The sequence below is a fragment of the Melanotaenia boesemani genome, chromosome 7, assembly GCF_017639745.1.
Source record: "Melanotaenia boesemani isolate fMelBoe1 chromosome 7, fMelBoe1.pri, whole genome shotgun sequence".
Classification (NCBI taxonomy): Eukaryota; Metazoa; Chordata; class Actinopteri; order Atheriniformes; family Melanotaeniidae; genus Melanotaenia; species Melanotaenia boesemani.
In genome coordinates this window covers 20,428,695-20,451,192 of record NC_055688.1, presented here as the reverse complement: position 1 = coordinate 20,451,192, position 22,498 = coordinate 20,428,695, and the positions used below count along the sequence as shown (strand labels likewise).

The window sequence follows — 22,498 nt, the reverse complement described above, 5'->3', positions numbered from 1 at the left end:
TGCTTGTTTTTATTAGTGATGCAAATTCTAGAAATGCTTATACAAAATGACACATTTGAAGGGATCACCATATCAGGTCAGGAAATTAAACGCTGTAAACTAGAAAATGATACAGCCATCTTCATGAAAGATAAGTTCCCGTTAAGAAAATAAAGAAGCTATCAGCTGTATTAATGCTTTCTCTGAAGTATCAAGTCCTACTCTAAACAAAAAAATGTGCCATGTTCCCTCTCAACGAGGGTGGTGTCCATAAAGAAATGGAAGGTATCCCTGTCAGAGAGAATGTAAATTATACAGAAGTCAGTATTTGTCAGTATCAGTCTGAGAGGGTAATATACAATTTCAGCATTTAATTTCAAAAATTAAAAATCGATTTGTACTGTGGCTCATGAAAGATCTAGCACTGAAAGTTAGAACCCTTTTATCTAAAACAGAGGGATTGTCTGGCTTGGTATATTCTGCTAAAGTAATAGATGTTCCCTAAATTAGTCATATAAAAGTAAATTCTGCATTTTATAACTTTGTCTAGAAAAATAAATGATCTCGTTATCTAAAAAGAAACCTGTTTAATAAAGCTATTTAAATATGTTAGATTTTAATATATCAAACGTGATATTCAAGCTGAACTGGATCAAACATTTAATCAGAGACAAAACATAAATTATGGTACATAATTCCAAAACCTTATTTTTTAATCACATTGGAGAAATAGAATTCCTTCCTAAATGTGATTTTGAGGTCAGCAGAATTCCTATTGAGTCATTTTCACACACAGGCATTATCATTTTTCTACAAACATATTTTTTTCCCCACATAAATCTGTGAATTCTAATAACAAATATTAAATACAAAAATAAATCAATATTTTATGAGGAATGGACCCACAATTACACTAACTTTGTATTCCAACTAGTGAATGAAAATGTCTTCACCTTACATATACTGAGTTGTTGAGGATTTTTAATATTGCAGTATCTGTGAGTGTACTACTGAGGAATGTGCAGACCCTGAAGTGGGACACACATGGGGACACACCTCTTCTCTACCACTGGGGACACCACCGGAAGAAAAAAAAAACTTCCTGTCAACTGGAGCTGATCAAGTTTCCATGGTGACAGCGCCGCAAGTTTATTTTTTCATGTTCCCAGATCCGACTTCCGAGTCAAATTGAAGCCACCATATATGTTTGTCTCTGGGTTATTGTATGTAAGATATGTTTTCCATTTCTGAGTAGATAGAAGAAAACATTTTTCGTGCTATTAAGTGCGTGTATATGCACGTAGCATAAAGGTGGCTTTCGGTTACTTTTTATAGTTTAGCCTTTCATATTTATTTGTGTGTCATTTTGAAAATAAGTCGTCATTTCCGGTCTGGCTCTGCTTCTCTGTCCGCCTTGACGCAGCTGTTGAATCAACGGTGAAAACACGACCCAGTTGACAGCACTAGCAAGTAGCTGACTCTGAAAGTCCCAGACACTGGCGGCCCGCTGTTACGCTTCTCTGCGTGTTTATAGTCTAGAACAACGAGCTTATTGATGCTGCAGATCACCTCCGAGCGTGGACGATGGCCGCCTGCGTGGGCTATCTGTGGAATTGATTGTGTTACAAGGCTGAACTTTCCCGATCCTGACCTGCAGCTGACAGCGCAGGGCTCAGAGCTGACATTGAGGTGATTCCTTCTGCACTGAAGTGGTCAAGCAGGACGGTAACGCCACGTACAACGACCGTAAATAAAACCCCTCTAAATGGTTATTGTATACCTACAGAGGCGTGGTGGCTCACCGGGGAAGCGAGGTTGACTACAATGAGAAACTAACAATGGTCGACTTGGTGGAAAGTTGGGAAAGACGGCGCATTAAGTAAAAAAAAAATGTAACAGAAAGTTGTGTTTTAGATGACAGTTCGCTTCAACAGCACTGCGCTTTCTAGTTGCGTGGCTCTAACATAAAAATTAACAATACCAATATGTGCGAAATGGCTGTGGAGGAGGAACAGGACAGGGAGATCACAGACGTGGAACAGCCATCGTCTGTGGTGGAGAGCGAGGTCATGCTGGTGATCAACCACGGCCGGGTCCATCCTCCGCTCAGCGTTGTGGTGGCCACCTTGCTGTACTTAGCCGAGTTTGTTACCGCCGCCGTGCTCAGCAGCTTGTACCGCAAGACCGACGATGTCATTTGGATGGGCTTCACCATCGCCTTCATGCTGCTGCCTGCTGTGCTCATCCAGTTGACTCTGACGTTCATCCATAGGGATCTGGGCCGGGACCGACCAATGGTTCTCCTTCTGCATCTGCTGCTACTCGGTCCCGTCATCCGGTAGGTGAAGGTCCAATGGTAAAACTGAAAGGCACAATCTTAAGAGACCTTAAAAAATGTGTGTATATATATATAGATTAATGTACTTGTGGAAATAGCAGGTTACCAGACACATGGGAGCCAAAGAGTCATAGGCTAAGCCACTGAATGTTTGGACACACCTAACTGAAAATTATTTTAAATGTGTGGTCAAACTTTTGACTGACACAGGAAAAGAAAGTGGTACGAAATCAGCAATCTGCATAATAATAATAATCATAATAATAATAATAATAATAATCATAAAAGATTATTAAAAATCATAGGCTATGTGACAAAACAACCAAATATTAATCAGCATGTCCAGAAGGAGATGAAAATGGTGAGAATTTGTCATAAAATATGATCCACAACAAGTAGAGATGCTAAAAACTTAAATGATTCCTCAAAGACAAAGACATGGAACCATAAATAATTTGAAAAGGTGTCTGTAATAAGACAAAAACAGGTGCAAAGAGACAAACACGACACAAAACAGGCAGCAAGAAGTACAAAAGGACTACAAGGACATGCAATATTACCTTGGTGAGGAAAATGATGAATACCATCAACTGTGAAATGATGAAAATTAATATAAAAGTGACCATAATGGGGAAATTGAACAAACATTAAATAATATAAAGAGACTCCAAGGTGGTTCAAAAGACCTGCATGATACAAAGATGGAGACAACCACCACAAATTGCATCTGTATGGATTGTGGTTGCTTGGTTTGCACATCTTTCAGCTCAGATGGCTGCATAATCAGTTGAACAAGTTTTAGGCCTTATACACATCTGAACCGTCTGTTTGTTATGCTTACATGTGTTTATTACGAAACATTAAAGACATTTCAGAGAATTAATCAAATGGAGTTTTAAAATCAGGCTCAGCAAATGTTCAGTGTTTTTGTTATTGGTCCATTTTTACCTCTGTCCATCTTATTTGGTTTTGAAGTTTCCTCTTTCCATTCAGCAGCACAGATCTTTGGACACGAGCTGACATCATTTGTTTTCATAAAAGTGCCATGACACTGCAGCTTTTCGTTAATTGAGTAAAGCTGCCAACAAGAATCGATTAGCTTATCAGCAGAAGAGTTTTAGAAATAAATTTATCATCCTTTCTAATAAAAATGATAATGGATTAAACTTGAGGAGCCAAATGCTTCCATAGTCTGTTTTTGGACGTTGAAGACACAATTAAGTCCATGTGGACATTCAGCTTCAGTTTCCATTAACAGTTTGTCGGTGAATGGGAGACAAATGTCTGCAGAGTGCATTAAAGCCCTGCAGTGATCTTTTAGAGCTGGCAGGAGGATGTTCTAGTTTAATGTTGATTGATTCACCATTATCATAACTTTGTTTTAACCAGTTTATCTGCACTGGATCACAGTCCAGATGGACTGCTTATCCAGAATGATGAACAGGCTGTATAACTAAAAATAAAACCTCCCACATCGTCAAGCATGCTGAACAGTGGTAGAACGCAAACCAAAAAGCTTCTCCCGTCTTCGTTGAATGTAAAGTGTCCCTGACATTGTGGATGTAAAGCACTACTGTCTAGATTCTGAAGCTGCTCTGCAGTGCTGGTAACTGACCCAATAACATCCCTCATGCTTATGACTTGTATGACCTTATTTTGGGACAACAGCACCCAGAGGCCTCTGTGCTGCAGAGCTACCAGACAGCTGACTGGATGGGTGGGAGGACCAGGGAAGGCTGTCAATCTTCCCAGAAAGGTTTCTTGGAAATGATACAGCGATTAACCTATAAGAATCAAGAAAGATAAACAACAACACTTTACAAGCCTGGAAACGGTTATGTCAGATCAAGTTTTGTCAGTTTGCAGCGCAATCAGTTGATCTTAGCTGAGATACCTCGGATGGTGACTCATGTAGAAAGATGAAGGCGGAGATTTGTGCTTTATTCAGAACTGCTCCTTTTTGCCTCCTGAACTTTGATTCATAAACAGTGAATTTATAGCGCTGTAAGAGGTATTTGAAGGGTGTGTTTTGTTTTTTGTTTTTTTTACAAGACAAAGACTTTAACCTTGTCTTCAGTTGCAGGTTTGCTGTCATAAAGAATGTTAAGCAAGAGAAAATCTGCCCAAAAGGGATATGACTGGTTTGAGTTTGGGTTCAGCTTTCAGTGTGTACCAAAAATGTGATATGTTATAAAGATTCTGATAAAATTATATATGAAAAGCTACAGATGAATCAAAGTCAGAGCTTTGAATGAATGACCATGAATGCTGCATGAGCAAGTATGATATAAATCTGTTAGTTCTGTGATGCATAAAACTCACTGCTTTACCAAGTAGTAGTAGCACTACTTTACTAATTGTGATGAATGTTTTTTGAACTTCACAAATCAAGTCAAAAAGTAATGCATGCAGTAAGTATTTACTTGCATTGGAGTTCCCACTGTAACTGGAGCAAGCTTGTGGCATCTGGGATTCAACATTGAGTTCATAATTATTCATTAACACATTAGAGGTAAAGCAGCATTGGAGGAGACAGAACATCTGCAGCTCTACTCACATTGATAGAACCAAGTTACAGCCTGCTTATAGTTTCTAGGAATTAAAAAGTACTGATGGTTCAACATTATGAAACTTGCAGAGGGGCAAACTTATTCATGACAGTCTGTTGTGTTATAAGGAAGAGGAAACTGCAGCGATTTCAGATTACACTACCGTTCAAAAGTTTGGGGTCACTTTGCCATGGGATTCAATAGGGAAGTGACCCCAACCTTTTGAACGGTAGTGTAGGTCTTTAGAAATGTTCCCAAATGTCTTTGGTGCAGATAGCCGTTTCAATTGATGATGATGATGAAAAACACTTTATTCAGACATCTTAAACATAGCAAATAGTAATAATGAATAAGCAAAAAAATAAACAAAAAACACCACATAAAAAAACACAAAGCTGTTCTGATCAATCTGTTTCTTTTTTGATAGGATGTCTCCTCCAGGATGACGGAGTCCATGTTCATGAGTGTGTTTAAAATTGCTGTGAATTGTGGACTTTGACCTTTTATGGTCAACAGATCCCAGACCAGCTGAGCATATTTTGGACTTGAATGTTAGACAGTATTCTCCATCACCATCATCAAATACTCCAAATACTAGTTGTTTTGACAGAATGGTGTTTGACAGATTTCTACAGGCTTGTGTAATCTGTGCTGAGGATCATTGAAGCTGTTCTGAAGGCACACAAGGGTCCAAAACCTGACCAGTGCACTTAATGTTGGTTCTTCCTGTTACATCTCACCAAACATCAGAATAGAAATGAAAGTAACTGCACATTAAATAAATTTGTTTTATCAACTCAACAAAATTAAATGTAAATGGATCTTGTCAGTTTCAGGGCAAAGTCAGTGGGTTTAAACCAGTGCTGGAGAAAGATTTTGTCACAGCTGTAATCATTTTTCTGAAGCAGCTTTCACCCATTAAACAGAAGCAGATATATGTAGCTTGATCCTGCCAAAGAAAGGAAGCACCTTAAACCGAAAGCAGGTGCATCCGTCAACTGCACGCCTGTTTTCACTCCACGCATCTTTCGTTTTTATGCCACTTTACAAAAAAAAACAAACAAAAAAACATTAATCATGAAATATATTTTGGTCTGTGCAACAATGAGTGGCTACATTAGAGATATGAACCCTTTTTTAATACATCAGTTACACCACATCTTTAAGGTCTGTTTCAGCCTTGTAACATAACACTGAGTGGGTTGTTATTTCACTACAGATCACTCTGTTCAGTCTGTAATGTTCTCATTCTCTGCTGTGCTGCTCTAAAATTACTTCTGCTGCCTCTTTGCTCAGATTGGATGCTTCCTGTGTGACTGAGGGATGTTGTAACTGCTGATCTTGTGGTTGCACAAACACACCATATCTGCTGTCAAATGAGGAATTTCAGCTCATGATGTTGACAGATAACAATATACAGTGTTCATATCTAGCGTCCTGCTTGAAATTATCTTAATGTGGCTGTATTCTCACTCATAAAAACTTTAAGGACAGGTTAGAGGGTGGACTGTGCCCTGACTTGTCTCTGTGGGTATTGGACTGTTTTTCAAAGCATTGACAAACGTCATTTAATTAGCCTGCCAGTTTGGACCAGTCTCAGCATGCAGAGCTGCTTCTTGTTGTCTGGTGCAAACCTCGCAGTGTGACGAGTCCATGACAGTGAGCCTGATGGGGTAATCTTGAGAGACCAAAACAGGATGATCTTGCTAAAGACCTGCTGAAAGAATTTCCTGAATGTTTCACTTGAAACAGAGAAAAATCAGTATTATGTGGTAGTATGTAGAAGTATGTGGATCTGTTACACAGTGCTGCTGTACCCATTCACAGAGGGAGAAAACGTGTTTCCACCTGTCTTTCTGTACAATTCTACCTTTGAAAGACATTGATTCTCTTGGCTAATGCATTCATCTGTTGTGTTGTGATTTTGATTCCCCAAGTGAAATCCAGTCTGCCTCTCAGTTATTCTACAAACTTTTAAGTGCATGCTGGCTAGAGTTCAGTACTATCATTTTGTGTACTCAGGCTATTGTGCTGCCAGGCTTCCAGGCAAAGGGTGAAAATAAGGGTGCATTCACTCCAGGATAGTCTTTAAACTTTTTAAATAATTTGTTCTGCTTTCCACCAGAGGTGGTGCAGCACCAAGAATTACTGAAGAAAACAAGACAACAGATGAAGAAGAAAACTTATTAATCTATTGGTTAATGCAGAACAACTTCTGTTTCTGGTACATAACAGTTAAATATGTAGCTGCATCCGACCCTAGTGGTTTTTGGTTGATCATAATTATGTCAGAACTTTTACCTAATTCTTCCACATCTGACCATGACCTATTTCTCCTGTCCAGAGCTGCCTCATGCACCTTTGTTTGGGTTGTGTTTACCCACGATGCTGTGTGCTGAAACCACAATGCACTGTGTTTTGTAGTCCGCTTCCTATATTTGGTCCTCTTGAAACAGAAAGAGGCTTGCGTTTGTAAACGGACCCAGTCCGCTTCTTTGATTCAAATCAGAATTCGTTTGGACATTCACAAAACCTTAAATGAAGCGGACTTTCTGAGCAAAGAGACAGGTTCAAATCAAAAAGGGCTGGTGTGAATGGGCCCTAAATCAGGTTTTTGTGCCTTCTTTGTGATTCTGCTGTGAACCTTATACAGTAGCGCCAAAAATCCTCATCTTCCTGTGGCTATTAGTGTAAAGGAAACAAGTATGTGTTAGATAAAGCATTGCTAGCAAATAACAACAAGATCTGTCCTGCCAGCTTGTGAAGACTGGGTCAAACCAAGTTCAGGAACAAGTATGGAAGCCTTCTTGCGACAAGCAGCCATAGCAACAGTAGCATCGCATTCCTGCACAGTAATGTGAGATTTAGTGCTGCAGTGGGAATCTCCAGAGGGCTGTGTTTGTGTTCTGAATGCATGTATGCACATTGCGTTGAGTTTCAGGTAATTTTAACTGAATATAACTACATTAAATGAGGTGTTACCTTGTTGATAGAAAGTGGAAACTTGCTCTTTCAGTTAAAGTAGGTTTACTGTTACAGATTGTGTGCTTGGCTTTGAAATGGCGTGGATAATGTTTGTAGGGTTTCCCCCCCCCCTTTCAATATTTGGTTTACTTCCTTTAAGTGAGCAGTATTACTAGCACAGGACCCTTGTCATAGTAAAACCGGTCTGACTGCTGTTGCTGTCTCCTGAGACCAAACAGAGAGCATTTACCTTGCAAAGTTAAGGGAGCCACACCCAGAGATTTTCAGTGAATTTGTTCAGGCCATGTTTCCTTATTGCTGATTGCCCTCTGCTGGAATCTGATGAGCTTGTGTGAGTTTGGTTGTGATGTGCAAGGAACTCTTTAATGGGATCCTTAACTTGCATTTCAAATAAGAATATTTAGTCAGTGATATGCAAAAATGCCACAGTTAACGTTACTAAACTAACCATTTTCTGACAAATAACCCCTAATACCTGTATTTCTGCTGTTTTTTGTTCTGTTGCCCTTATATGTTCACAGAATGTTTCTCCCCTGGTCTGTGATCTGTATCTTTAACATAACATGGCACTGCCCCCTGTTGGTGATAAAATCTAAAGTCTGTCTAACTGCCTCTTCACATTTTTCCCCTCAGGTGTTTTGAAGCTCTGGTGGTGTACTTTAAGGCAGGTAAAAAGGAAGAGCCTTATGTAACCATCTCCAGAAAGATCAGTTTAAAGAAGGGGAAGCAGACGCCCATGGAGCTGGAGGTCGGCCAGTCAGCGCGCACGCTGGCCACACACAGGAACGCCTTCAAGCGCACAGCCGTCATCCAAGCTTTCCTGGGCTCTACACCTCAACTCACCCTCCAGCTGTATGCCACCATTCAGGAGAAATACATCATGCCTGCAAGATGTAAGGAACACTCTGTGTTAGGTTCAGGATTTTGCTCCAAAAATACTCCCTATATTTTTAAGAAATCAATACAATATTACATCCAAGTTGCTATTCTTCATGAGGTTGAAATGTCTCTGCAAATGATGATTTTCTTTGAGATTGGCAGTGTTAATGTTACAAACTAAGTGTGGAAAATTGAAATCATACACTGCAGATTTCTTGGACATTTTTTACTTTTATTGGACGCATTTAGATAAGCAGATATCGGATCCTCTATGGACCAACGCTCACAGATGAAAACAAACGCAACCACAAATTTGCATTTTTACAGTTTCTTTCACTACAGTACAAATAGACACAATATTCCTCTGTGTAAAAAGTTAGTTGCAAGTCCTCACTTGAAATTTATGGTTGTTTTTGAAACTTAAACCTTTTTGCGAAACTGTGGACATATTTAATACAAATTAAAATATGTGCAAACTGTAACATAATTTCTTTGCAGTTGAATTATTTAATTCAAAACTTTTTTTTTTAAATCGCCAACCTACGGTACCATAGAGTTGTTACCCAAATAAAAAAAAGGACCATGTCACGTTATAGCATGATAGTTTTATTGTAAAAAAAAAAACACATAAAAGACAAAGTAGCCTACTGTATGAAAATGTTGTTGCGACCTAGAAATATTGGAGCAAAGTACATTTTATGGAGATTATTCTCATCAAGTGGAATTTCAGCTCTTTTTTTTCAATTATTTTATTGTTTTACTCAGATTTATATGGGGTATTTTCCTATCTTTAATCAAGAGCGTAATTATTGGTCTGAGCGCAGAGTTTTGAAAGGAAGAACAATATATTTGAAAGCAAGAGGGAACTTTCTGAGTGTGAGATCAGAGTTTTGAGAGAGCAAGATTATATTTGAGCATGAAAACCAGAAATTTTGCTCTCACAGCAAACACTTATGCTCTTGATTAAAGATAGGAAAATACCCCCATAATTTATCGTCGTATACCCAAGAATGTGGGACAGTTATGAGTAAAATGGTACTTTGCTTGCCTGCACGAAGTGAGATGGTCTTTGTCTGTGTGTGTTGCTTTTGGTTAACATGTATCAGTTGTTACGTCTTTGGCCAAGCTGTTTTCTGAAAACTGAAACTGAAATTATAACAGCTATATGCACTGCTGGGACTGGGAGAATTAAGTTGCCGACACAAAGACCCAGTCCTGTTTGGTTTAAGGGTGCACCATCTATGGCGAGCAGAAGGTGCCACAGCGTCCTCCAAGATTCATCGTTGTCCAATCTCTCCTTGTCTCAGCCTAGTATAAAGTACAACTTAATCCCTTTTGGTAAATTAGACATTTCTCTGATCTACTGCATGCGCAGTTTCCTCATTCAATAAGTTTATTTTTATCTCTTTTAATATGTTTAGCTTATTTTAACAAAGCTTGCCAAGAAAAATGTAGCCTGATTGACATGTTTTAAGAGCAAGCAAAGCTATTTCTAGAAAACCTTGTCTTAAGTGTGTTTAATGTCAATTAAATGTTTAACAACTCCCTGTCATCGCCCCAGAGTAAATGTATCTTTCTTATTATTTTAACACTGAAGGTGTTGCTTCATGCAAACAACCAAAGACATTTTTCCATTTGACAGTGCAGGTTTCAAAATAGATACACAACACAATAGATAGACTTATAACTATAACAACACATGGGAATTCACCTCTTACTGCTGACCAATGAGTCAGAAAGCATGTCGTCAAGAAGAGTTTAACTACACCTGTGATTTCCAGTTAGCCTACATGTGATTGTGTTTAAAAAAGTTACCTGTAACACCACAATTTTAACTCATTTTAACCCATTAAAAAAATAAAACAAAAATAAATAAAAAGAGAGAAAATACAGAAACTGAAGTCTTCAAAAAATGTAAAAGGACACAGAAAGATTGATGAGTAAATGAAAAAACATAGTTTAATATTGATCAGGAGAGCATGAGCCAACGTAGCTCTACTCTGTCACAACGAGTTACTTGCACAAACTCCCTCTGAACAGACATGTCAGAGCTTTAGACACACGGTTTATCACTTAAAACCAAATTTGTGACAGCACAAACTGTGTAGAGAACACCGCATAATTTCAGCCTTTCGTAGCGGGTGATCATGAAAAGTCCTTGTTCTTTCTCTCTGGTACAAAACTGCAGATGAAAACTTATTAAAAAAAACATGAAAAAAAAGCCAGATGAATGTAGAAAGCAGAGACCGTGATACATTTGGGTATTCAGATTAAAAAACCAAGATACAGTATGTGTTTTGAATTGGATTGACAAATAATGCTGGATCACTCCTGGTCTCCCAAATCTTGATATGATCCAAACCATGTTATTATTTCATATTATATTATAATTTATGACAAAGTAAAAAGTCAAATATAAAACCCTACCAGGTAAGCAGAATATAAGAAGATATCTGCAGTGTTTCAGAGAAAAACAGTAGGGTAAGACAGTTCAAAGGTTAGCCACTTGTGTTGTATACTCTGTTGATTCTCTGAAAGGGCTGAACTTCTGACATGGTGATTGGGTTCAGAGTTTTATGTATTTCAAAGCTTTTCAGTGAGTAATGTTCTGCTGGGAAATTTGAGGCACACCCATTTTTATAACAAGTCGCTGTTATTTAGTTACGCCTACCACTGATAAAAGCTCAAATCTACCTGAAAATCATCTAAACGCTGCTTTAGTGGAAGGATAAAACTCTAGGAAATCTGAACTATTCTACAAGGGAATTGTTAAAGTAAAGTAGAAAAGGAAGGAAAATCTAAGGTTTTACACATAGGAAAATTATCTTGTCCTTTCCATGTCCTGAGATGAACAACAGATTACACTGTCATTATTTAACAAAAAGACTAAGCTATCTATGTCGTGGTAAGCCTTTTTAATAGTTTGGCTGTTTATGTAAAGTCTAATAGTCTCTGTCTGTCTTCACAGTGGCCCTGATGATCATTACCCTGATCTCCATCACATATGGCGCTCTTGTCTGCAACGTTCTGGCTATCCAGATCAGATACGATGACTACAAAGTTCGACTCCGTCCTGCGGCTTACCTGTGCATGATTATTTGGAGAGGTTTGGAGATTGCCACCCGGGTCACCGCTCTGGTCCTGTTCAGCACGGCTCTCACTCACTGGGTGATCCTGGTCGGCATGGCCAACCTGCTGTTCTTCTTCTTCCTCCCCTGGGCTGAATTCTGGGCCAAAAAAGGCTCACTTATTGAAGGTGTGGAAAACAACTTCTCTAAACTCGGCACCACGATCGTCCTGTGCATGTTCACACTGCTCTACGCCTGCATCAACGTCTTCTGCTGGTCGGCGGTGCAACTTGACCTCACCCATAAAGAGCTGATCGAGAGGAGGCAGGGCTGGGGCCGCCTGGCCATGTACTACTCTGGACGCTTTGTTGAAAACTTCCTCCTCATCACGCTCTGGTACTTTTTCAAGTCAGACTTCTATGAGTATGTGTGTGCGCCCCTGCTGGTTGTCCAGCTGCTGATCTGCTACAGCCTGGCTGTGCTCTTCATGCTGCTCTTCCACCAGTTCTGCCACCCTTGCAGGCGCCTCTTCAAATACAACGTCCATGACTGCCTACACTGCGTCTGTTGCCGTAAAGGCAGGACTGGACAGCGGGGGAGGCAGGCAAACATGCCACCTTCATACTCCACAGCTGCCACCATGGTGCTGATGCCAGAAGAGCCACTTGAGCTGCGGGACCCTCAAAACTCACATCCTCCTGACCTCACCAGTCAGCTGGGAGAGCAGGAGACTGCTATTCTCGATGACATGATGGAGGCAGCTTGAGAACGAGGCCTTGAACAGTCAAACACAAGCTACAACTATTTTGTGTTTTTTTTCAAGAGAGAGCATGTTTTAGACTTTTGCCTTTTTTCTCTCAAGTGCACAAAACTGCTCTTTTAGGATTTAGAGAGGGATGGAAGTAGACTCCTGCTAATATGGAGGGTTATTACATACAAGGAGCACCACAAAGCCACAGCCTACCAAAGAATGTAGCATGTAGAGATATGCAGCGTTGCACAAAGGCCACTGTTGAGAGAGCAGCACTGAGCCAGGTGTAAGGGAAATGTGCCAAGTGTGTCTGAACATATCCTGAAACACTAACCATGAGATACTCAGTTTACTTCCTCTCAGGGTTTCCATGTTCTCCATGAAAGCCCATTCACACGTTTGCATCTGCACTAATCAGAAAGCAAACACGCAGCAGGAAGAAAGGAAAAGGTCAAAAGATTTATTTATCTTCCTCGTACGAAACTACTAACAATAAGGATTTCTTGTTCACTGTCCAGTTGCCTTGAATTGAGAAAAGCAGGTTTTAGTGATGTGGAAAAAAACTAAAGGAAACATGAAAACATGATCAATGTTGCTGAGAATTTACTGTTTTATTAAAAAAAAAAAAAGAGTTCTTAATATCAGTGTTTTTTCTGTTGCAAATAGGATATACAGAATTAATCTTAATATTTTTGCATTAACAAGACTGACACTGAGCTTGTACTTTATTAAAGTGCTTTGTTTATTTTTTTTTATGTTTTGTCCAGTTTGTTATATAGTGCCTTGACTATTATTGTACTACTTGAACCTTAAATAAAATTACACAACTCTGCCTCTTATTTAAACATTCTTGCCTCCTGAACAATAAAACTTTATTTTTTCCTATATGCCATTCTTTGCGTCACTGAGCAGGAGGGTAAAAAAAAAAAAAAAAAAAAAATCCTGGATGTTGAAATGTATACTTCTTCATTCCAGACGCCTGTAAAGTTTGTCCATCACTTTTATTTTCCAGCAGGTAGGAATGCGGTCATGCAGTTTTCCTCTGAACTTTCTGAACTGCACAATTTCAAGCTGCAGGTTTTTTGTTTCCTTGTGTTTCGTCACACATGCACCTGTGGATCAGGAGGAGGAGGGAGGGAGGAGTCTAGAAAGGTGTGTATAAAACCAAAAGCGTAAGCAATTGTGAGATTGCAGGGAGGCCGCGGCACAAAGTGTTCATTATGGGGAACTGGATAGTCAACAATGGATTTACAGCTGTCATGCTGGTTAGTCCTTAATACTATAATGGATAAGAGTTTTTTCATTTGTTTTTGCACGAAAGATTGGAAAATTATACAACGCTTTTGCACATAACTGACATATAAATAGTGCTCATCTTGCATGAAAATATGACTCTTTGTTTTCCAGGTGGTCTGGATGGGTATCAACATTTTTCTTTTTGTCTGGTTTTACCTCTTCTACGACCATGGACCTCAGTTTTTCTACACACGTCATCTGTTAGGGGTGAGTAAGAAGGAAACACCTGGACAGAGGAGATGTCAGCTGTCATGCTTCATTTATTACTTTTGTTGAGTGGTGAAGGGAAAATTCAAATTGAGGCTTTAGTTAAGGCACCAGTACAGCTAAAAATCACAGATTCGTGTTAAAAAGAGAAACGTAACTTTGATTAAATGTCTTTGTTAAACAGTAAACATTGATTTGGGAAGCTGTAAGTGTAATAATTGTGTTGGAGCTGGATTTGATTGATTAACATCTTGTCAGTATCAAATAAATAAATTGATAAGCCCATGCAATAAAGAAAGAAAAAGTATGTATGACTCAATACAGCTGAGTGATGTCATATTTATTTACATAATTTTTTCTCTTATTTTTTTTCTGATAGACAAAAGCCAGAATCCCTTAATGTATTGCATTTATTGCTTATTTGATTTGCCTTAACATGAATGAATAAACAATTATCCACTGCAATCCATCACAGCAGTGTAGCTACTGCTAATTTTCCATTTCCATCACAATAATGGCTAATAATAACCATAAAAGAACAATTAAGTTTTAAAATGCAGTTATCTAGTAAAATAAATTGTTAAGAAAAAAAAACAAACCCTGAAGTTTAGTTATAATTTTTCAAATTAATCCTGCATTGTATAATAACTTTTATGGTCAGATAAACATCATGAATGGAGTAAAGGCACAAGGAAGCATTGGCAGACATAACACAAGTACCTTAATTTTGTTCAGGCTTTTCAAGTAAGGTAGTAGATTTGATTTCCTCTTGTGAATTTGTGTGTATTGTTTCCGTCAGTCGGCCTTGGCCTGGGCCAGAGCTCCTGCAGCCGTCCTGAACTTTAACTGCCTGCTGATCCTCCTCCCGGTATGCAGGAACCTGCTGTCTCTGATTCGAGGCTCCTTTGTGGTAAGATGATGTTTAAATGTCACAGCAAGGCGAGGCAAACTATTCAACTCATTGGACTTCTTTATAGATGTCCTCACACCAAGGCTCCATTTCTTTTAAGTTACGTTCATGAAATTTATTATGTTTATATTTAACATTACAAGGTTATTTTTAATGCAACAAATATTTATTTGAAGGTTGTTTGTATCTGCTACAGTTTTCTGATTCCACACAATGAATTTACTGTTTTTATACTTACCAAAATTTCATTTTTCATCCCACCACGCCCACTTTTCTGTTTTAGAAATATGTTTCTGCTGTCTGATTTACTCCCCACATTCTTCCTTTCTTTATCTTCCCAGTGTTGCAGCAGAACAATGAGGAAACAGCTGGACAAAAATCTGAGTTTCCATAAGCTGGTGGCATACATGATCGCTCTGATGACAGGTGAATCTGCGTGCATTTCTCACTTCTCAGCTTTACATCTCATTCCAGTGGTTTACACCAAAGCATTAAGCTTTACATTTGCTGGACATTCATTGTTTAAAGGGAAAAACATAGTGATTAGTAAGGTAAAGACAGCATTATTTTTATGTTATAAACATTATTATGGCTTTTTATTGAGCTGAAGTTGGAGACATCATGTTGTCTGTTCCTTTGATTTTATGAGCTCAAAATTTAAAAGATCTGGATGGATTATATATATATATATATATTTGCCACAAAATCTGCATTGCTTATTTATATTTTGGTTGAGCAGATTTGAAGACAAGTGATACATTTACATTTCAGGTTTTGCAGCTTTTTTGCAGTGACACCCACTCTGGAGCCTCATCTGTTATTACCCTTAGAGCTTTTATTGGTCAAATGTACATTTAATCTCTTTCATCAAATAGAGCAAAGTCTGAACAGTTATTGATATTAGCTGAAACTTCACTGGTCAGTATAGGAAACCCATAGGGCAGCAATTCTTTATTCACTATTCTTTATTCACAAAAGAATCTTATTAACAGAATGTTTTCTTTCTGCAAGCACAGTCTACACTGTGCAAACATATCTGACTTAAATCTTATCAGCATCACGATAAGCTGCAAGTTACTAGGAAATTTTCACAAGGGTGACACACACTTGTTTCAGTCCTGATTGTATTGTGAAACTGAAATTCATCCAATTACATACAGTCTACAAAAATGAAAGAAAATGTAATGAAAAAAATCATCAAAAAAGCATTTTTTGGGTCCAGATTATGCTTAATTTGTTTCCTAATATACAATTTAGGACAGAGATAAAAAAAAAAAAATACCAGCAGAAACAGCAACATCTACTTTCTGTGTGTCCTGACAGCTGTTCACACGATTGCCCATTTGCTGAACGTGGAGTGGTTCAACAACAGCAGACAAGGTGTTTACGATGAACTCAGCACAGCTCTATCCAACCTGGGTGACACGGGGGACACCACCTACTTGAATCCCGTCCGTAAGAAAGATATTGTAAGTCATCAACTGCACCAGTCAAGATGTAAAGAGCATGTTTTTAAATCTTTTTAGATCAAGTTTAAAGTTGGGTTGATGTCCATCTTTATTCTACTTTTAAAAGGCAATATGTATGAGCAAATCTTTCAGCCTCCAAAGTGGGAGCAGTTAAAGTGTTGTGAGCATTATGTAGGCTGACAAATACATATAAAACATTCACATGCATCTACATTGCATTAAGGGTTGCATGTTGAGCCTTTACAATGGTAAGAGCTATTTGTGTTGTCGCAGGGGTGTGCCGATATCTCAAGAAGTTTGAACTTTCTCCTGAAAGTTTGAAAAACATTGTGTTGGTATAAGAAGATTTGGATTGTGTAAAATCATTCAGAATCACAGTCTGTGCTCTCAGATTCTTCAGTGGTCTGTTTGCTAACGATCTCAAATGTAAGTCATCTTCTATGTGTTGTATTCTATGGAAGCGTGGAGCTGTCACCCAAATAAAAAAAAAATCGGAAAAAAATCGGACCTTATCACGTTATAACGTGATATGTTTATTGTAAAAACGTGAAACCTATCTACCTATCGCCTATTATTTCCAGAGAAATTCCTAATTTACTACATGGGATTAAGTTTTACTTCATTGGAGAGATTTGATGAAGCTTGGAGGACACTTGTTGACGTTGCACCCTTTAAGTAGACAGGACCATGTCTTTGTGTCGGCAACTTATTTCTCCCAGTCCCAGCGGTGCATAAAGCCTTTATAATTTTCATTTTTATTGTCAGGAGACAACATGTTATTAACTAAAAGCAGCGCACACACTGTATTGCCTCTCAGACACATGCACGCACCGTCTCACTGCGTGCAGGCAGGTGACGCACCGTGTTGCTTATAACGGTCTTGTGTACAATAATAAACCAGGTCTGCACCAGCCTCTTAACGACCCATTATTTGAGTCGGGTGTGCTGCAGTATGGACATACTGAAAACCTGCAGGACACTGGCTCAAGAGGTCCCAAGTTGGGGATGCCTGCTCTGTGGCAATTCAGACACACAGGCACGCGCCGTCTCACTGTGCGCAGGCAGGTGACCTACGTGTTTCTCATAACTGTCCCACATTTCTGTACAACAATAAACCAGAGTAGAACAATAATCATTGTCAAAAAGAACTGAAAAGTGTCTGCTTGATGAGTATATTTTCCATAAAATGTATTTTGCTCCAATATAGGTCGTAACAACATCTGTATACAGTACAGGCTATGTTCTTATAATAAACTTATCACGTTATAACGTGATAAGGTCCAATTTTTTTTTATTTGGGTGACAGCTCCACGCTTCCATAGTATTCACATGATTGCAACAGTAGCCCAGAATAGGGGGGGGGGGGGGGGGGGGACTGAGGCAAGGATATTCCCTTAGTTCAGTAGTTCCCACACTGGGGGGCTTGACATTATTGTCGTAGATAAAAAGGGGGCCCTGCAGAAAAAGTTTGATAACCACTGCTTTAGTTGCAGTCTGCCACTTTACCATTAGATGTCATTAAATTCTACAGACTATTCCGTAAAATACCAGGCTGTACTGTATTTACAATGTCTGCATGATATTCGTCATTTTAACTTAGAGTTTCAGCATTTTAGACAAAGTAGAAACGTTTGAACTGCTTACGGGTGGATAAAATGTCAGGAGAGCGTTATAAATTTTGCTACCAATTTTCTTTAAAAGACTGAGTATTTGTTCAAAAGTTCGTCCCAATACAGTAGTTTAAAAAATATATTGCAGTCAAAGTAATAGACAGTCCAGGATGGTGCTATTTTTGTTCTTTCTTGAATATCAGAATATGTCCAGGTCAAAAGAGAAAAGATATGCAGCTTAGCAAACTCAACACAACATCATCTGCTTCTCTTCTGCTCTGCCTCAGGATCCCCAGCAGATTCCCATCTACTTTGTCTTCACCACCATTGCTGGCCTCACAGGTGTTGTCATCACTCTGGCTCTCATCCTCATCATCACCTCCTCCATGGAGGTCATCAGACGCAACAACTTTGAAGTGTTCTGGTACACACATCACCTCTTCATCATCTTCTTTGCCGGCCTTGTCTTCCACGGAGCTGGGTAGGACAGTCTCTGTTTTCTCTTTTTCTACCAGAACATTGTTGTTATTTTTGCAAGCCGGTTTTACTCGTGTCTCCTCTGCAGGCGCATTGTGAGGAGTCAAAAGACAACAGATCCCCCACACAACACCACCTTTTGTAAAGATGACGTGGACGACTGGGGAGAGATTCCTGAATGTCCCATCCCCAAATTTGCTGGAGGATTCCCAGCGGTTTGTCTTGTTTCTAGTTCATTTTTATTTATGGTTGCACCTCCTCACATAAGGTCGTCACCAGTAAAATAATTCATATATGAACCTGTTTCTCATTGCTTTTTTCAGACCTGGTATTGGGTCCTCGGCCCAATGATTATTTACCTCTGTGAGCGTCTGCTACGTTTCATTCGATACATGCAGCGAGTCCAGTACAGGAAGGTATGTTTCATTTGTGAGGCATCTGCTGCCCGCTATATGTTTTGTAGTTAATCTCGCTGTGATCGCTCTGTTTTCAGATTGTGATGCGACCATCCAAAGTGCTTGAGCTGCAACTGGTGAAGAAGGGCTTCAAAATGGAAGTGGGTCAGTATGTTTTCCTCAACTGCCCGACCATCTCACAGCTGGAATGGCATCCGTTCACCATGACCTCTGCCCCCGAAGAGGACTTCTTCAGCGTCCACATCCGCTCCGCAGGGGATTGGACAGACAAACTCATTGATATCATGCAGAAGCTACCAGAGGGAGCACAAGGACCCAAGTGAGTTAAAATTAAATAAACATCACACTTTTCCAGGCAACACTGTTTGTGTAAAGGTTAATTTTGCAAGCAAAGAATGTGTTGGAAGCAGCTTGGACCTTTTGATTAAAAAATAGTGTTTAGTAGGGATCACATTGATATAAATGTGTAGGGGGGCATCTGCCTAAATAAAATAATGTTCAGCAGGGAGTTAATCATTTCATCATTAAGAGTTTGAAATGTTTCCTAGATGACCCATTCTAATTAAGATACGCCGTACGACATGTTTATTTGATTCAGTCTGAGCAGGAATGAATAGAAAAAGGGTGTAAATCTTTCTGCAAAATGTCACCAACTACAATAGAAACCAGTCTTACAGCTGTTGACCATTTTGGGATTAATGTCTTTTACAGCAGCAGTTTTCTTCTATGAAACTGAAACAGGTAGATCAGGAAAAACAAACAAAGCTATCTTTTTAATCATTTTGTTTTTATAAGTTAATCTTCATCTAAAACTAAAAGCTGAGGATCAGGCAGTATAATGTGTTTGAAAGCTTCATCACATCCATTTGTGATTTGTGTGTTGATCACTTAGTCTCATTGTATGCTTTCATAAATAGCCCCAGCTCTGGCTATAATACATAACATTTTCTGTACTAAAGCAAACTTTGAATATTTTTCTCTAGCTGCTTGTTTTTTTTAGAACAGAGTTTAAACTTTTAGGCAAGCACTCAGGTGACTTTCAATGCCATCAACACTGTTAAAATTAGTCAACAGACTTAATTTGTACAGCTCTTTTCATAGCAGCAGAAGGTAGTGAAAAGTGCTCTACTCAGTGCACGGCACATCCCTTCTAGTCAGCACAGCACCTTAGACTGAAGAACTAAAGAAAATCAATCACAAGTATCAGAAAATGCATAAAAACAGTAATTTTTATTTATTTTTTTTGTAAAAAGGAACGCAGATTATTTATGTACAGTAACAGACCGCTGTTGTGCATATAATGCAACCTTACTTTGTGTTTGTTGAATGGGAACAAACTTGAAGTTTTACTCCATGTTTATCTGCTGTCATAAATATAATGTTACATCTGAATCCACCATAATGAGTCAAGTTTGTTAAACCATGCGGTATTAAAAGCCCTTAGAAGAGCAGGTAAAGTTTGTTTTAGCTCTTGTCTTCATGTGGGATAAGTCTGTGGCAAATCTGAAGACAGATGTTAAACGCCAAATTTTAACGTGTTTTAACATCCAGTCATAAATGAATGCAATCCAAGAGAGTTGACAATATCCATATAGAAACTTTTAGAGATGAACGATATTATTGGCACAATATAAGATTTGGCCGAAATTAGCTTTGAATTAAATATCGGATATTGGCCATTTCACCGATATAATTAGCCGATAAAATAACCGGTGCTGAGGGAATGTAATCCAAGGTCATTTTAAGTAGGATAGGATGCACATATCTTACTTGTTTTGTTTCAGAACTGTTGTCGTGATTCAATTTGACATGTTGTACCTAATGCAAGTTGAAATATGTTTTCTTATTTTGCATAAGGAGTGAAATTACATTATCATTCAGCTTTTTTTTTTTTTTTTTTTTTGTCTGCATTTGCCTAATTGGTATTGGTTATTAGCTGAATGAGTTGTAAAATATCAGCATATCAGTTTAAAAATCCAATATCATGCACCCATAGAAATTTTAGATAGAAAATGTTTTACTTTCTCCTCCTTTCTCTCATTTTGCTGGTTTCCTACATCCTAACCATCTCTTCAATCCATCTGGTTCGAGGTGTTTTTCTTGCCATTTATTTACAGCCCTCTTTCAAAGTAAACAACCCTCTGTTTTAGCAATGCTACTCTTTATAAATAAAAGAAAAGTTGTATATTAACAAGAACTTGTCAGGCTCAGGGTCTTGGGACGTTTAGATTTTTTTTCTCCCCACTTAGTCTATTTATCTTGATGACTGAATTAATTTCATGTCTGTTATCAGAATGGGTGTTGATGGACCTTTTGGCACAGCCAGCGAGGACGTGTTTGACTACGAGATCAGCATGCTGGTTGGTGCTGGCATTGGTGTCACTCCCTTCGCCTCCATCCTCAAGTCCATCTGGTATAAGTTCAAAGACTCAAACCCCAAACTGCGCACCAGAAAGGTGAAACCTCTCACATACATAGTTTGTGACATTTAAACCTGAATACCAATTTCATAATCTTTTGGCACACTGCTGTAGCTGATTTATGTAAGAGAACCTGAAGTTTCAATAAAGGCTATTGTGCGTTTCAACAATAGGCTCATGTAGGAGAGTGAATCATTGAGTAACTTGGCCAGCTCTTTGGTGAGAAGATTATTGTTTAACACTATTGCATCTGCTTCCTGGTTTCAGATCTATTTTTATTGGCTCTGCCGAGAAACGCATGCCTTTGAGTGGTTTGCTGACCTCCTACAAGTGCTAGAGAAAGAGATGGAGGAGAGAGGGATAGGGGATTTCCTCACCTACAAACTCTTTCTGACCGGATGGGATCAAAGCCATGTAAGAGAGTCAGTCAGATTCCAAAGGTTGGGAAAATAATGAGGTCATTTCTGATCAACTCACCTGTGTTATCTCCATTTTTTCTGCACGTATGGTCACAGGTTGATCACGTGATGGTTCGCTTTGATGAAGACACAGATGTGGTCACAGGACTCAAACAGAAAACTCAGTATGGCCGACCCAACTGGGACAAGGAGTTTGAGCAAGTCCGCAGAGAGAACCCCACGTAAGATAGTTCTTTTTTTTTTTTTTAGAAAAATAAAAAAAAATCTTTAATTCCCCACCGAGTCTCATAAATATTATTATAATTGTTGCATTAGGGAGTCATTTTTTGTTTTTTCCCTGTTCCAGGTCTGTGGTGGGAACTTTCTTATGCGGCCCAGCAGCTCTGGCAAAAGTTTTGGAGAAGAAGTGTGCAAAGTTTTCAGATGTGGATCCTCGTAAGACCAGATTCTACTTCAACAAGGAAAATTTCTGAGCTAAAAACAACAGTAGGACATTTTTCACTGGAAGTTATCTTGAGTATAACTTAATGCAGTAAAGTTGCCTAACAACCTGTTTAACAAAACAGGTGTGTTTTACATTTTAGTCTACACTGCAGCCACTTATTTAAAAAGCGTGATATCTCTCTTTGTCATTCAGCGTATCTCAGGGTTTGAATGTCTGTCTATCATTGTGGCTTACAATGAGCCACGATGAATGAATTGTTTTGTTTTTCATTATTATGTCT

At 38.7% G+C, this 22,498-nt stretch overlaps 2 protein-coding genes across 2 annotated transcripts; both read left to right on the top strand.

The window, feature by feature from the left end:
* Positions 1-1,293: 1,293 nt before the first annotated feature.
* Positions 1,294-13,381, top strand: xkrx (XK related X-linked). The gene is made up of 3 exons (XM_041990820.1): positions 1,294-2,317; positions 8,485-8,744; positions 11,699-13,381. The coding sequence occupies exons 1-3, from the start codon at positions 1,965-1,967 to the stop codon at positions 12,562-12,564; spliced, it is 1,479 nt and encodes a 492-aa protein (XP_041846754.1). The 5' UTR covers positions 1,294-1,964; the 3' UTR covers positions 12,565-13,381.
* Positions 13,382-13,645: 264 nt separating this feature from the next.
* On the top strand, positions 13,646-22,259 carry nox1 (NADPH oxidase 1). The gene is made up of 13 exons (XM_041990817.1): positions 13,646-13,814; positions 13,957-14,052; positions 14,852-14,962; positions 15,304-15,388; positions 16,286-16,431; positions 18,329-18,522; positions 18,607-18,733; positions 18,842-18,934; positions 19,012-19,253; positions 21,228-21,390; positions 21,622-21,768; positions 21,870-21,994; positions 22,120-22,259. Exons 1-13 carry the CDS (start codon positions 13,770-13,772, stop codon positions 22,244-22,246), a joined length of 1,701 nt encoding a protein of 566 aa, XP_041846751.1. The 5' UTR covers positions 13,646-13,769; the 3' UTR covers positions 22,247-22,259.
* Positions 22,260-22,498: the final 239 nt, after the last annotated feature.